Genomic DNA, 16,302 nt, shown 5'->3' on the forward strand with positions numbered 1-16,302 from the left:
CTCTAGTTGCTCCACGTCTTCATCTTCAAGAACTACAAGATGAGATCCGGGGAGTGCAAGATTTGGCTCCCATTATTTCTTCGCCCATGCCTCAATATCTCTACCATTATCGGCGGCCCTTGTCAACAGACCGAAAAATCTCTTGTAGCTTCCACAAGCCGCCCATCTTTGATTGGGCGCTGCGAGCTCTCCTTCGGGCGCGCTACGGATGGAGTCCAAGTGCTACAGAAAGACTTTGCCGCTTTTCCCATGAATAACTATTCTTGAATTTTGCTGTACATGGCTCCTACTTCGAGGATTGCTACGCTGTGTCTTCAAACTCGAAGTCCGTCCCAGATAATCCCGCTTTCATGAGCCAATTTTCGATTCACTGTTCGAACACGGCGGATGACTTTTGAAAGCCAACCCCATCCGCAAAATAGTATCTCTCCCCTCCATAATAACCACTCCATCCATCATAACCATTCATAGAGGACATTCCAACATCCACCACGGCCCAAGAAGCACATCTTCCATAATTGTCCACCATCAAGGAGATGATTCTCCACTACGTTCCAACCACACCATTCAACACCACTCAAGAAAGAGTCAAACCCACCACTCCAAAGCCCATCGAGGACTCCACAAACTCTCTGGCAACGAGTCCACAGCCGAGCCCATCCAGAAAGCTCCACCCAAGTTTCAAAAAAAAAACCCCCCCTCTAACACATGTACGCATGTCTATGGCAAGGCACTGTACCAGTGAAGCCGCCTGTTATTAATATACTCATCCTAGCCCAGGAGCGAAGCCGCAAGCATGACCAAGCTTCCAAACCCATCACTCCCAGCATACCAATCCTCCCACTCCGCATTAGTTGCCGTAATCCCGCTCATATCCTGCATCAACCGTACCAATCGCCCCTCTGTCGTCACACCAAAGATCTCTCTCGCCCGCAGCGTCGACTCGAATTCCTTCTGCCAGACTTCTTCATTCGGGGCTTCCCAAAGAACCTTCTTCGATGGCAGTGGCACGAGCGCAAAGCCAGGTAGGGATGAGCAGGTCACGGCCTGACCCATTTCGACGAGCATGTTCAACATCCGTGCAATGACGACAAAGCTGTAGCGCGAGGGCCGGTTAGAGAGCTGCTTTTCTTCTGCGAGGGAATGATAGGGGGCTTACCGGCGTCTTGATTCATAGAAGACCCAATCTTGCCAGGCCTGTTGTTCCGATATCATGATATTCTTGAACTCTCCACCGCCGATGCGGTCGGCTAGGCGCTGGCAAATGGACTTTCAATATAGATGTTAGAACATGCTGCTATTGGATGGAAGAATGCACTTACGTTTACAGATATCAGTAACGGTACATCGAAGTCATTGTGCTCCGTCTCCCCATCCACCATTCGCATCAAGGTGTAAATCACTAGCGCCTGTACGGCAGCAAGGAGCTCCCAATTATCGAAACTATCGTGCTAGCAGGTCCATGAATTAATGTTCCAAACCATGGGATGCATGAAGTCAACATACCTGGAACCACAGCCGCTCGTGCTCCATCCTTATCGTCCTCCACAGTAGCTTACTAGTTCCCGGCGTTCTCTCCGCGAACATCCGCGACAAGCTCATGCAATTTACCAGTGTTTCAGGAATCTCATGCTCTTTGCCGGGGATGTTCGAAAAGCATCTTGGGTGGATGAATGGTGGGAACGTCTCCTTTCGAGCCATCATAGACGTGAACGAGCCGAACATTCGTGTGAGAATATCTGCGCTCGATTGTGCGAGGGGTTTACTCATTGACCTGCGTACCAGAGACCTCGAGTTCCCCGGGCTGAACAAGTCCGGGATGCTAAGTGGCAAGTCGAGAGAAAGCGGCGATAGCTGCCGACCGTTGTCAGGGTAGTATACATCTTCAATCCTGGGCATCGTATTCGGTATGATCGGGAAAGGCTCTTTCCATTTGAATATGCACATGTTGGATCCGAATGTCTCGTCTTCGATCCCACCGTACAGAAGGGGATCCAATGCAATGACAGACGTGCTGCTCGACGGGGTTGCTTGAGAGTCCATAGCGTCTTCGACGTCCCCGCTACTCGAATTGCTGGCCTCAGGGGTCTCCCACGACTTCCGGCCGATGTTGCGCAAAGCCCCTTCAGCGTACTGGCAGTCAATCTTCTTTAATGTGCAATTTGAGCACTTTGGGAGTCTGGAATCACATCGCGTCTTGGACCTCGTGCACGCTGCACACGATCTTTTTCTCGAAATGGTGTCGCAATCTGCTTTCGATCGACAATAGTACCCGTGTCTTTTGAATGTGGAAGCTGCCAAGCATTAGAATAATGGCTGGACATCATGAATTGAAGAAAGAACTCGGACAAGTACCCTTTTCGAACGACTTTCCGCACCTAGAACAAATCATTGATGGACTTTGAGACATGCTGACAAATTTTGCCAAAGTTCGTTGACGTTCACGCAGTTCCGTTGGGGGGGGGGGGCGTTGTCTTTATTCATCTTTGGACCTGTTCACGGAGGTCCGTGAAAGGATTGCCGACCTTATTAATAAGTAAGCGACTGAACCTTGCAACCAACCACATCAGTTGTTGAGATATTGATGTTTCGTGTGGACACTCACACATATGCCAGGGAGAACTGACCAGAACGCAAACTTGCAGCATAATGAAGCCTTTGCCTTCACGCGCTCCTTTTAGACATCGGAAATTAAATATCGCCAAGCTTTCCTTCTCTTTAACCGGGTATTATGCGGAGTTTCAGGAGTAAATCTTTGAGAGTTACAAAAAACACATTAAAAGAACCACCAAGACAGATTATACACGATGAAGACAAACTAAACATTCGTCAAGGGTGATTCTTACGCCCCCTTTGCCTCAAAGCCATCAAAGTCTTACCATGAAAGCAACGCCAACGCGCCATGCTCACGGTCCACGCGGCTCCACCCACATATAACAGTCGCCCAATCTCCAAGATGAGCATCCCCACCAGTTTCGCAGATCCATCAAACAGTAGCCTAGCCCCCAACCGCTACGATCTCGCTCCCAATCTTTCCCAGTCGCCAAAATCACCACGACCCAGGAACTCACCACCATGCCTTTCCAACCCCTGCGCAACTACTTCTGAGAACTCTCCTCCGTACTCATCATCATCATCCTCTCAACCTTCATCATCCTCTCAACCTTCACCATCCTCGTCCAAATCCCACCCGAGCTTAGTTGTATAACTAGAAGCGATCGTATCGAAGAAGTCGTCCCGTCACTGGTCTACTTCGCACTCGGCGCGATTACTCAGGCCATCACCGCGACAGAGGCCGAAGAGCCGGCCGCCGATACACCAGCGGACGTCGATAATCTTAGCCTGGCTTTGAGGCAGACACGAAGATTGAAGGGCTAGAGAGGGTCATAGAGATGCTGAGGTGGAGGTGTCGGAGGTTGCGGCGGCAGAGGGACGATATTTGGAAGGTGGTGGATATCTCGGATTGTGAAGGTGGAGGGGCTGGATGTTATAAGAGGAGGTATGAGGGGAGTGGGACGATTGCGCAGCGGGTTGGGCGCGTGTTGAGTATTGTGGAGGAAATGGGGGACCCGTGGTGACAGGGCGTTGAGATGCCATGCACTAGGCAGGGGAGAGGGTTATCTGTGCGGAGAAACGCAGAAAAGCTAGGGGAGACATTGGGCGAGACTAAAAGGGAGGAAAGTTGCAACATTGGAGAAGGATAGAGTATAGAATGTGTATTAGTTTACTTGCTTCCTCCGGGACTCAAAACGCCTACCATGCAGCTAGGATCATCAAGCTAGATACACGGCCGAGATGCCCTCGTAACACCCCAAACGCCACGCCAAATCAAACTTACTCACGAAGTAGTGAATGCGACGGTAATCACATCCAGCTACGCGGTCCGTACGAACGCAGGTATTAAGAAGTAGGCTACGACGCCGATGAAGATGGATAGCAGGAACAATTTGTTGATCGGGAAAGGAAAACTGTGCTTGGGATCGATAGCGTCAAGATTTTCGTGATGAGGATGAGGCTTGTGATTGCCGTTCGATGATACAGCTTTCTCGGACACTGGCTCTTCGAATTTCTCAACTGGCGCGTCCTCATTTTCGTGCGGTAGAAGATGCGCGGGTTCCTCCTCTGTAGAATCTAGTGGCGTGTCTGTCTGTTCGCGGGTATGAAGGGGCGCAAGTTCATTCACAGCCGATTCGTGGGATCTGTCCAGCTTCTCATGCGGAAGAAGTGGGGAAGGTTCATTCTCCGTTGAATTCAGCACCTCATGTGAAAGAAGGGGAGATCTTTCAGACTCCGGGGTCGGCTCAGGATTTTCTACGACCTCGATGGGTTGAGATATCTGATCCGCAGTCGGAGATATGATCGTTTCGTCTGGCAAGGCATCAGCGGCCCTCATTTCGTGAGCCACCTTTTGCCCTGATGTTGCCTCTCTCCCGAAGTCGTCGCCATGGCTGGGTTCATCATCTTCCTTTTCAAGGACAAGGCGAGGAACAGTCGCATTGTCTGGGCTCGCGACTTCTTCAGCAGGAGCCTCGGGAGTGGTAATGTATTCGGCGTCGGGCTCTGCATCATGCGCACGCTTCACTGCGTCTTCTTTGAGAGTCTTGGGCTCAACATCACCATAGACAGGTGCATCGGCGTCCGGTACCTTCTCCACTACCGTAAATGGAACTGGCACCGAAGATGCCGCCTCTCCTTCTTTCGTCTCCTTCTCTTCCTCTTTTTCTTTGATGGTCTCCTTGGAGATATCAGCTTTAGTAACGTCTTCAGCGTCAGGAACAGTATTTTCAGTGCTTGTCGATTGATCTTCGGAAGCCCGGGCTTTCGCTGGTTCCTCGATGCCGGTCGATTCCACGAAAACGGCGATAGGGATTGGTGGATTGAAGAATTTGCTATCTTCTTTGGCTTTTTCAACATTATTCTTCTCTTTTCCGTCTCCATTCTCCTCAGTATTCTCCGCGGGGGCATCCGATACGATGACGTACTCGGCATCGGGCTCAGCATCTTGAGCGCGTTTCGACCCGTTTGTTTCGAGACTCCGCGGCTCAACGCCAGAGTAGATTGGCGGCTCGACATCTGGCACTTTCTCTACGACTGTGATGGGAATTGGTATAGAGGACGGTTTCTCGTCTTCTTTGACCTCCTCCACGCTCGCTTTCTTTTCAGCGTGCTTAACATCTTCAGTAACCCCCTTATCTTCAACTATCCCCTTGTTCTCAGATTTGGTAGAGTCCGAAGTGGTAGAGCCGTCGGAAGTGGGAGTGATTTGGAATGATCCTGTTCCGTTGGATGTGAAGTCGTCTGCAAGCGATTTCGGGGCTCCGGACTGATCGGCAGTGCCCTTGTGTTCTTCCACGGTTTCTTCCTCGCTATCTTCGCTATCCGAAGGCTGTTCATTCTTGGCTTGGACGAAGATGACGTTGTTCACGTTCCCCGCGTTGTCGGTGACTGGAATACATGTCAGCGTCCATTACTGAATATTGTACATTGCTTCATCACGAATCCGTGCGAATCGAATGAATGCGTTGGCCAGTTGTCGAGATTGATGGTCTTTGGTCTTGTTCGGATTCATGAAGGTGTGTTGAAGCGCCCCCAACAGCAGCAAGAGAGTGTACACATACCTGTTTCTTTCTCCGAGTCAAGAACCCACCAATCATCATAACCAAGCCGGAACTTGTATTGGTATTCGCCGTCCTTTACATCCTCAAAGGTCTTGTAAAATATTTGGTCTCCGTTCTCAGTCGTTTCGTCGCGGATATCCATCTTCCATATCTGCCACTGGACCAGCGAGCTGGTGATGAAGACAGGGGGCCTCATCCCCTCCCGGGAGAAGGTTATCGTGATAGAGGACGTCATGGTTGATGGTATCGTGCCGGGTGATGGAGTTGCCGCGGGCGTTGCACGAAGGAGGAGGTCGACAGAGAGAGGGATCAATCCGCGGTGGCTCTGCGAAGTATCCGGACGGTGGAAATGAGACACTTGCGCCTTGTATCGGCTTTCAGAGATGCATTGAAGCGCTCTACGTAATGGCAAATGAGCGGATCGAGATGAGGTGAATGGGTGAGGTAGAGATGGAGAGAGCACGCGAACTCATCGAGCTCCCCCGCCGCAAGCCTTACGACAGCTATCTAGCTGCAGCACGGAGCAGGGGTCGAGGCAGGTATTATCTCACCACCTATCTGACCTGCGTCTCTACTTCTCAGACGGCGGGAGAGCACAACGGGGCACCCGGAGCGCGTCATTCTAGCAACTACAGCCCACCCAGGCGGCCATTCACTAACGGGTTCCGCCCCTTGGGCCTCGCCAGCACAGTCGTTGACGCCGCATTATGGCACGGCATGGTCGCAAAGGTAGTACGAGGTGACGTGACCTGGACTGAGCAGCTGGGCGGGCCACCCCACTAAATCCCGTTGTTGCCCCCCTGTCAAGCTGCTGATCCATGCCAAACATCGCGCCTCGGGCCAAGGTCAACACCAAGCTCGCTATCCCGACTCTCTCCGCCTTGTATTCAGCGCACCCACAAATCCTTTATTCCATCTAAGCACGCCAATCAGGGCAACCAGGAGCTTCGAGATGCAAGTCTTTGTTTGGATTTAGCTTGTGGCATCTTGCTCCCCGTGTCTCGATCCCAGCCTACGAAACAGAACCACGGCACTGAATCCTGTGTTCGAGGTTACATCGATGACAACGATGGTTTGACCCGTCCATTTCAGTCCCTCCAGCCTTATGATAGGGAGTAAGAGGTCGCCTATCAATTGTACCGGCAAATTCACTACGAAACAACATTCCACAGCTTGTTAATAGGAATACAAGCGGTGTGTAGAATGATACTTCGATTGACATATATGTCACACAAGACAACTATAGTACATGTACAAGTAACAGTGCCCGTCTCGACACCACGTGCCGGCCCACAGTACCAGAGTACCAACGATGCCAGAAAATTTTATTTCAGTTATCTCAAGATGCTTCGTCATATACATCTCTATTCTCGCAACTCAACTGGTTGCGCTAATAGCTATCACTAATGTTGGTCCTCGGACTTTTCTGTCTTCGTCCTCGTTTTCAATCGAAATCTATTAATGCTTCCTTCTATCTAGCCGCATTCATAATTCAACGTTGGCTCGAGTAGCTCCTCAATTACGAAAGCATCCCAAAAATCTGGCGTGTACCGACTCATCTTCTCAATCCTCGCTCCGTAAAAGTAAAACAACATACGTATGGCTGTGCCCGGTCCGGGGTAAAGTTTAATTAGATAGCTGGAGACTCGTAGCGAGTACGTCTTTTGGGACCATTCTCGCGCATTATTGTTCCTATCATCCTTGAAAATGCATTTGAGAATTCTCGAGATATCGGAGATCCCTCATCGGTCGACACCTGCAACCAGGTATCAGAGTCACGTGATTGTTTGAGGAAATCTCTTTCGGCATCAAGGATGCTGTCTCTAAACCGGCAGCTCCTGACAAGCCTCCTGCTGGGTGTTACTCTCAGGCTAGTGAGCTGAGATTGGTGTTAACTGACCATTCTGATCAGCAGCACTTTTAGCAATCGGGGTACTTTGGACCTCCGTCGTATGTCCTGTCAACGTATTCCATCACTTGATCGGCAGCCATACTTTGAAGACTAATTCTTTAGTGTATTCATGATATAAGAAAATGCGCGAAGCGCAAAGAGTCACTTCTTGCAAATCGACCAACCACCCAGAAAACTCCTTCCTAAATCACTTTAAACGTACGGGACGGTATCGTTACTTCTCTTCAAAAAAACGAACGCCTTCAGCAGACCAGCCGTCGCAGCATCATCGCCCTGCCACCAAACCCGACTCTCAGCGCCCTGAATCTTTTCCAATCAAACTAAAACCCGACATTATTGGGCGAGAACTTGCCCGTCGAATACTCCACCGTCGTCGTCGTAGTCTGGACGATATGCGTCTCGCTCCCACCATCGCTCTCCGCTGGATCACGGCCCCTCTCGTTAATCGTGATAGTCCCATCCAGCTCGACATCGTTCGTCTTATCCATACCCACGTAAGTGGAGCGGCTGCGTGGGCCCCGGGTAGGCTTGCTGCCGTACGTCTCGAGGTCCGAATGCGCAGTGCGATAGGCCTTGCGTGGGTAAGCGTCGGATTGATGGCCGCTAGATTCGCCGATGAACTTGGGCGAGACGTGGCGGAAGAAGAGGCGCAGGACGGGGAGGGAGCCGCAGATGATGACCAGGTTGGCTTCGACGACGATCCAGATGCAGGGGATACTGAGGGCCCACGTTTGGTCCAAGTCCGTAAGGGAGGGAATGATGACGACGAGACGGATGATGGAGGTAACGCAGGTTCTGCGGCGTGCGTTAGTTTCGCATTCATTCTTGAACGGTTCGGACATTCCAGGCTTCTTGATCAAGAAATAACAGAGGAATAGGGGGGGCAACTTACAGTGAACCGAGAGTAAACATCGCAACGAGGCCAATTTTCTGAATTCGCGGCATTTGCAGCCTAACGATCATGGGGATAGGGAGCGTCAGAAGCGTCAGATCCGTGGCAACGTTCACCACGGCAGTCATGATGTAAATGATCGTCCTGTTAATGCAGGTCCCCTCGGTGATCAGAACGTCCCAGTTCTTTGCAATCGGCCGGCACGGAAAGATCAACGCGAAAATGATGGCGAAGCTGTATCCTATGACAACGAACATGACGATGTAGACTGCGATCTTGAACCATTGAAGCGGTGAGAGCTTGTAGTAGAAAAGCAGAAGGGAGAACTTTGCAAGTCCGAGGCATGGCACGTAAAGAACGGAGGCGGACATGATCAACTGCAGGAAGTTAGGAGATGAGTCGGGGTATGAAGATCGAAAGGTGCGTACGACGCTGAAGTAGTTGAACCTTGGGATGGTCATCTCCCAGGCGTGGACGCCTGAGGATTTGGTGAGCCACAGGTCTGTATTCAGTCAGTCAAACCCGCGCCTTTTGTGGTTTATTGAAGTTACATACGAACAAGAATGGATTGCGTCGCAATTCCAAAGCACTGCCAAGGAAACAGGTAAGTATCTCTTCCGTTGTGCTACGAAAATGAATCTAGGGTAGTTACCCATGCAATGCAAAGACAAGCTAGAATCTAACATTAGTCTTCGAACGTGAAGTTTGTCGGGAGTATTCAGACTCACCATCCTCAAGCCCAAACATACGGGCCAAAACGGTCTTCGTATAAATTCGCATACTCAGAAATGAGAAGCTGAGCACCATGCCAACTCCGAAGACCCAGTACCCAGCAACCTCCCCTTTCCTCTGAGGATGGTCGAAGTTTACAACATAGCCAGTAGGGGCAGGTATCAAAGCCGGCGGCCAGGTCGAAGTTGCGGTAGCCATAGTTTGTTGTCAATGTCGAAGGGGTCCGTCTAATAAGGGCCCTCGATAGTCACGGATATGGCACCGCTGAACGAAAGTCAAGCTCCACCTAAGGATGGCTAGCAGCCGTTGGACAAGGCTAGACACAATACGAGTGCGAGTCGTGGTCTAAATTAAAGTTCAAAAAAGGCGAGCGGGCCGGGCGGGACGGGATGAAGTACACTGTCCAAAGTTCCTTTTCCGAAAGGGAATCCAAAGCACAAAAAAGAAAGTGAAGTCTAGTGGAGGCCAAATTGTGTCTGAGGGCTCTTTCTGTGTTCCTGCATGCCGGCACACGGGGACGCCGGAGCCGTTTCACGTCCTGGAGGGGAGAGATCCACGCCAGATCTACCCAATACAGTTGTGGTCCGTGATGGATGATGCCCTACTGGTTTGAGAGGATAGCTAGCCATGGATTTCTTGCAATGGTATTTGCCGGCATGTATCATCACTCACTGCTCACTGTTCAGTGCCAAAACTACCTCTCGATACGATATACTACCATTATACGGGCTAATCAGGCACTCGTTCTAGCAACATGAATGGAGTCACGTCAATCTACCAAGATTAGGGTATTCTCTCGAGAGTCCCCCTGTCTCTTGCTTGGATCTAGAAAGCCCCGCTGAACAGTTGGGTCTTACCGAAAGCAACATCGTCATCTCAAACAGGGACATCCCTACCAACTTCGGGCTCCTACAGGCGGCGACACTTGCTAACACGCATCGCAATTGGTAAAGAAAACCTTGGCAGCCCCTTTGGCCCATTGTTCCTTGAAATCCCAAAGTCTAGATTCAAATCCTGCTGCACGGTGACCCGAACACAACCTCGGGTGCTCTCTCGTCACGCTTTTGCTTTTTGTTCCCATCACCAAGAGCCGCTGCATTAGCGTTTGAGATCGACCTTCATCCCGGTGTGCCGGGCGCCTTCAGCCTCGATGCCACGCGAAGCAGTGATTGAGGCGAAGAGGCGTTTTCTCGCGCTTACCGCGCTCATAATTGGAATCGTCAAGCTGGCGAGGGTACGGTGACCCCCACTATCGCTATGAATTAGCACCTATCTATGTATAATCATCGACATACAGCCTCTCTGTACGTCCCATAACCTAGCGCAGAAACTGAGTCGACCCCTGTGAACTTCCTTTTCTAAGCTAATAATGAGCCGACTTGAAGGTTCATTGGCTAGGCAGCTGTCATTCCCCCCTAAAGGCGTCCGGAATCGTTACCTCCTACGGTAATTTCGTGGCTTGATTTTGGCGCTAGGTCACCGGACGTACAGAGAGGCTGTATATCAGGGAGGAGAGTCATTTCCCACGGGTTCTTCGGGGGCGGGGAACCCCGTTGAGAAGGAAAAGACGTTGTGGGGCACTGCTTCAACTAAATAATCGGATACAGAGGGGTGTACCAAGCATGCTGTCGGCATGCTACCGGCATGTCATCGGCAAACACTCTCCGATCATACTGTCGGTCTGGAGGAGGTTGCAGAAAGTGACCGGCTGGCCTCCCCAGCCAATGGCAAAAGCCGTACGCTCAACATGCAAAGACCAGCTTACTGGTCATCTTACCTTGTAGCGGCCCGTATAATAAAAAAGCATGGTGACTGACTCTTCCCCGCCAAGCATGGATAACCGGCCCCGAGACGGGTTACCCGCCACGGCCGCTGACGACTCGAGTACGACAGGCACGGTGCAGCTGTTTCTGGGGTTTAGCGAGCTGTTATGTATGCACATACTTTACAGTAGAACTCCCAAGGCCCACAAGTTTGCACTTAAGCTTTTGTCGGTGAGAAGTGAGAATGCTCCATTCGAGGAAGAACGAAGCATGAGAAATCCGGTCAACACGTCTCAAGCTTGAGTCTCTTAGCCACCGAAGCACTTCATGCGTGTTAATAGCACGTGATCAGCCTACTTCAGCTCCTTCAGAGAAAAAGAACAACTACCCAGTCCCTCCAGACGCACGTCTACGTTTGCGGACGCCAGAGCTAGGATGTGGCGCCTGGGCCGCTCGCCCCGGAGCTTCCGCCACGCCTACAATAGCACCGCCCTAAGGGGCCGCAGGGGCTTGACAGGTCTCCACTCCCGCTAGCGCGTCAATCATCTGCCATTCGGGGGTTTTATTGCCATGCGCCATCCCTGCAAGACCCGTCGGGCCGGGAGCCGTGCCCTCTCCCCGGTCTGTCGAGTGCGCTGGCGGGAACCTCATGCTCGTCCGTCCACCCAGCGCTGAAGATCCTGCACACATCATGGTGGCGCACTCCTTCGGCGCACCCCCTCACTTCCCCCATGCCGGAGGTCCGCAGCTAGATCCACAGTGAGGCTTATGGCCTCTGGAGATCGGCCTGTGTTCAGCTAGAGCTCTAGCCTTTGGCGTGCGCAGCTGATTGAACACGACTCGTTCTCTGCCGTTGCGCCGTTCACCTTGTCCTGGTGATAGTTCGGATATTCGATAGCGACCACGGCGACGTCTACTGATTGTTCCTGCATGGTCCCGGGATGGGCTAGATAGAGGGCAAAGCGAGCCATTCATCGAAGAGCAGCCCCGGAAGCCAATCTGGGCGTACAAAACAAATAATGGCAGCTCCCAGATATCTCGGACACCCAGCCTTCCTGTGCATTCCTTGTCACTATCCCCTCCACCCATCATGAGGTTAGGTTTCAGCACTGCTGCGCTGTTGAGTGCAGCTGCAGGCTCTCTTGCATCAGACCTTGCCAACGTCACAGTGATCAAGGACTGTTCCTTTTGCGTAACCCTCCCCTCGCTGTTCCAAAAGCAATTGAAAGACCACTGATCGGCCCAACAGTGTGGTGCACTTGCGGATGCGGGCCTCGCCAGCCGGATCACCTACCCAGGGTCAACCATCTACGAGGAAAGAGTGGATTCGTACTGGTCTCTGACTGCCCAGTTGACACCGTGGTGCATCCTCCAGCCACACAATGCCAAAGAGGTGTCCACTGCTGTCAAGGCTCTAGTCAAGGCCAACAAGAAGGAAGAGTGTCTGTTCGCCGTCCGAAGTGGAGGCCATACGACTTGGCCCGGCGCAGCTAACATCGAGAATGGGATCACCATTGACTTGGGCTTGATGAACTCAACTACCTACATTGCAAGCAACAACACTGCACAAGTTCTTCCTGGCTCGCGATGGCTGGGTGTGTACGAGACGCTCGATGCTCTCGGAATCGCCGCAGCTGGTGGCCGTGCCGCAACTGTCGGAGTCGCGGGGCTGGCAATTGGGGGTGGCAATTCGTTCTATGCTGCTCGCAAGGGGTTAGTGTGTGACAACATTGCCCAATATGAGGTAGAATTTGTATCAGCATGCTGTTTACCCTTGCTAATCGCCTCACAGGTTGTTCTGGCCAGCGGCGAGATTATCTACGCCAACAACAAGACCAACACCGATCTTTTCCGCGCTCTCAAGGGCGGTACCGGTAACTTTGGTATCGTAACCCGACTCGACTTGGAGACCTTCCAAGGTCAAGATCTCTGGGGTGGCGTCGTCACCTACCCCAATTCAACCACCGACGCCCAGATCGAAGCCTTTGTGAACTTTGGCAACAACATCGTGAACGACCAATACGGGTCTGCTATTGTCATTTGGCAATACACCACCCAGAATGCGGCAACTATTCTCATTAATGCGTACGAGTACACCAAGCCTCAAGCATGGCCTCCTGCCTTCGATGAGTTCAAGGCCATCCCTAACCGGACATCCGACTCTATGCGCTTTACCAACATGACTGATCTTACGATTGAACTTGAGCAAGCCGCCGGCTATCGGTATGTCAATCACGTGATGATATCCGTCCTTCACTAACATCCCCTCCCAGCGACACATTCATCACCCTCACCTTCGTTAACGACAAGCGCGTCGTCAAGAAGGCCGTCGACCTCCACAACATCGTCGTCGAAAAGGTGAAGGCTCACAAGGCCACCGGTAACTGGACCGTGCAAGATATGGTCCAGCCCATCCCGACCATCTTCACCAAGCACTCTGTCGAGAAGGGTGGAAACATGCTTGGGTTGGACCGCTTTGACGAGAACCTCGTTCGTACGTGCAACTCGTCCCTATGCCCTATCTTCCGTTACTCTGTTCTAACAGTATGTCCACAGTCTTCCAAACCTACCTCGCTTGGGAGGGCGCCGAGCAAGACGACTTCTTCCAGAGCACTGGCGATTGGTACATCGCGCAGCTCAGTGCCTATGCGAAGAGCATTGGCAAAGACAACCCGTATATCTACCTCGATTACGCGTATGCGACGCAGAAGCCGTTGGAGAACTATGGCGCTGTAAACATCGCGAAGATTAAGGCTGCGGCGAAGAAGTATGATCCTACGGGCGTGTTCCAGAAGCTTGTACCGGGCGGGTTCAAGATCTCGAAGGTGCAGTGAGATGTTGATTGTTCTTTGGGGCGTTGGAGGCAAGCTGATGGAGGCTCAAGGTTTACGAGGGGGTTGAGGTGGGTGCGACGGAAACAGGTGTTGTTGATGTCGGACTGAGAGGTAGACTCTTGATAACAGAAGAAGAAACGAAAAGCTACACATGTATATTCTATCTACTAGTAGATCTTTCACGGTCCCTAACTTCTAATAAGTAATCAACCACATTCGCTCGTTTCACTCTCTAATCTTCTTATGCACTCACATTGCACTTCTCTGAAAAGACGTAATACTAATCTTACAGGACCCAGGTCTTCAAGCCCGTACAGATAATACCTCCTGGTAATTGAAGACGATTCTTTCTGACCCTGTACCGCTTGCCCATCCAAAGAGCTTGATGAACAAAACCCAAAAGAGCAAAACAAAAAAGTGCCTGAGAGCCCATCTCGCAACGCCGAACCGTCCCGCAAGCCCTCCTTGATTCTGGATATCCCACACCATCTACACCCGAACCCCTGAAACCCGTCAACCAAGCTAGCCTAGCCAGTCGCCATCTCCCACCCCCCCCCTCTTCCCCTTCACGCTTCAGAAAAGCCTTCGTGAGAACCGCAGACTCCCTGGATCTCATCCGGTGTCTCGTTGCCGAATCTCGGTGGGTCCGAATTCGAGCAAGCGGATTCTGAACATCCTTTCCCTCCGCAATGAGAGCAGTCTCGACTCTGGCTAATTATGACTCGTTTGCACCCGCAGAGGGCCCATTTTCGGTGGAAGGCGATGCAGGTTTTAGCGCGTTTGATAGCCATGCTGGTTGGTGGATGTGAGGTGTGTTTGAGGTTTTTGGAGGAAGGTTTGGCTTTGAGAGGGTGATTAGTATGGATAGTGTTCTTGAGATATTGTTGATAGTACCTGGAAGAGTGTAAGTTGCGGTATAGCTTGTTCGTGTGAGATCTGGAGAGGTCTTGGTGATGCGAATGATATTAGTAGGTTTGGAGATGGTAGAAACTTCGGCGTTTGTATGACCAGTGTTGGATGGATTGCTATAGAGGTGATGAAGAAGGAAGAAAGGCGTCTGGGGAAGTTTAATCTTCTTATACCCTTAGGTCGAGATGTTTTGACTCTTTGTGACCATATCGTGGAGCTCTGATGACCTAGTACGAAACACATGTAATCTCAGGAGTCAAGATTCGGAAAGGAGGAAGTATAAATAGCCCTTCTGACTGGATAGTTGAGTTTTCATGAAAGGAGCGATAGACCTTCGCTGTCAATATATTACATTTCCGCATCTCATAACTACTCTTGCACTCCTCCAAAAACCTGAAAATAAAACCATACTGAATGCAACAAACAAAGGAACCTAAAATCTAAATACACATCAAAAAAGGAAGACAAAAGAAAGCAAATTCCAAGAAACCAATCCAAACAAAAATACATGCCCGACTCATCAGCCATGCCGTAACCACATCCACTGCCCAAAAACCAAATTATTCACATCGCAGTCCTTAGACCAACTCACTAGAAACCCTAGCTGTCTCCCTAAGATCGGCCGCCCATAATGACCAATCCTAATCGGAGTCCGTAAGCCTGCAACCGCAAAATCGAGGACACTCCCGCCTCGTCTCCTGCTTTCCTGTTCTGCCACTCTTCGAGCATTCATATGATGAGTAGCACTTTCTCTTGCAATGAGAGCAGTTTGTGCCCTTGTAGACAATTTCATCGCCTCTGCAGAGGCATGCCCAGGTTCTATGAACCGTTATGCAGTCTTTGGCTGTGCCTGTCTCAATGATATCCCACATCAGGATGGAGATGGCGACTGGTTGGGAGGATGTTTTGTGTGGTGTATTGTAGCGTCGTTTCCGGTGGTTATGAGAGCTATGATTGGTTTTAGTATACATGTAATTCTTCTGCTAACGTAGTGTAATCAAAATCTTACTTCCGAGAACCAGGTTTGCTTTTCTTGGTGGATATGAAGAACGGAATTCCGATTGGGTTCGAAGATTTGTGAAGCCTAAAGTTCCTCTGTGAGTATTGATTTATACTCTAGCTTCATTGAACTCTTACCTTCAACGCAAATATCGCTTTCGTAGCCGAGACCGAGTGTCCGAGTTTACTGTATGGTTTCTAGAGGTATTCGAGGAGTTTGAAAAGTCTGGAGAAGATTTGTGATTGTATTGGAAGCTGTGTTGAAGATTTTCTCGGTGCGTTTGATGATGAAAAAGAAGAGAAGGGTTCGAAGAAAATAAGCCTTCTTATACCTCATGTCGAGAGGTCTTGACTCTTTCTGACTCCTCAAAAAAGCTACTGTGAGACTTTCCGTAACATGTCAAAGCTCGTGGATCGAGTTTGAGAGTGTGCAACATGACTGATAATTATGACAGATGCTTTAGCATCTATCAGTAGCATAACAGACATCTAGTGTTGATACATCGCATTCGCACATCGCATGATCTACTCCTATTCTACTCCGCATGTCCACAGATCGAAACCACGAAAAAGACAAGAATGTTCAAAAAACAGGAGAACCCAAAAAAATCAAAAAGACTTAAAAACAGAAAGCAAGGAGCCT

The 16,302-nt window shown here is 50.6% G+C and overlaps 4 protein-coding genes across 4 annotated transcripts; 1 reads left to right on the forward strand and 3 right to left on the reverse strand.

Moving 5' to 3' along the window:
• Positions 1-771: 771 nt before the first annotated feature.
• On the reverse strand, positions 772-1,899 carry BDZ99DRAFT_399578 (uncharacterized protein; the record flags this gene model as incomplete). Its single annotated transcript, XM_033716136.1, has 4 exons — positions 772-1,096; positions 1,160-1,269; positions 1,323-1,451; positions 1,507-1,899. 4 exons carry the CDS (start codon positions 1,897-1,899, stop codon positions 772-774), a joined length of 957 nt encoding a protein of 318 aa, XP_033570552.1.
• Positions 1,900-3,812: 1,913 nt separating this feature from the next.
• On the reverse strand, positions 3,813-6,070 carry BDZ99DRAFT_503196 (uncharacterized protein). Its single transcript, XM_033723947.1, has 2 exons — positions 5,619-6,070; positions 3,813-5,445 (listed from the first exon to the last, which is right to left on the reverse strand). The coding sequence occupies exons 1-2, from the start codon at positions 5,851-5,853 to the stop codon at positions 3,875-3,877; spliced, it is 1,806 nt and encodes a 601-aa protein (XP_033570553.1). The 5' UTR covers positions 5,854-6,070; the 3' UTR covers positions 3,813-3,874.
• Positions 6,071-8,132: 2,062 nt separating this feature from the next.
• Positions 8,133-9,500, reverse strand: BDZ99DRAFT_427008 (uncharacterized protein; the record flags this gene model as incomplete). The annotated part of the gene is made up of 6 exons (XM_033717140.1): positions 9,151-9,500; positions 9,075-9,094; positions 8,978-9,011; positions 8,851-8,924; positions 8,423-8,799; positions 8,133-8,325 (listed from the first exon to the last, which is right to left on the reverse strand). Coding segments are annotated over exons 1-6 (900 nt in total), but the record flags the coding sequence as incomplete, so codon positions are not given.
• Positions 9,501-12,007: 2,507 nt separating this feature from the next.
• On the forward strand, positions 12,008-13,938 carry BDZ99DRAFT_512038 (FAD-binding domain-containing protein; the record flags this gene model as incomplete). The annotated part of the gene is made up of 5 exons (XM_033724597.1): positions 12,008-12,085; positions 12,167-12,661; positions 12,710-13,140; positions 13,191-13,411; positions 13,474-13,938. The coding sequence occupies 5 exons, from the start codon at positions 12,008-12,010 to the stop codon at positions 13,749-13,751; spliced, it is 1,503 nt and encodes a 500-aa protein (XP_033570555.1). The 3' UTR covers positions 13,752-13,938.
• Between the last annotated feature and the right edge of the window lie 2,364 nt (positions 13,939-16,302).

The sequence above is a fragment of the Mytilinidion resinicola genome (assembly GCF_010093595.1).
Source record: "Mytilinidion resinicola strain CBS 304.34 unplaced genomic scaffold BDZ99scaffold_26, whole genome shotgun sequence".
NCBI classification, from domain to species: Eukaryota; Fungi; Ascomycota; class Dothideomycetes; order Mytilinidiales; family Mytilinidiaceae; genus Mytilinidion; species Mytilinidion resinicola.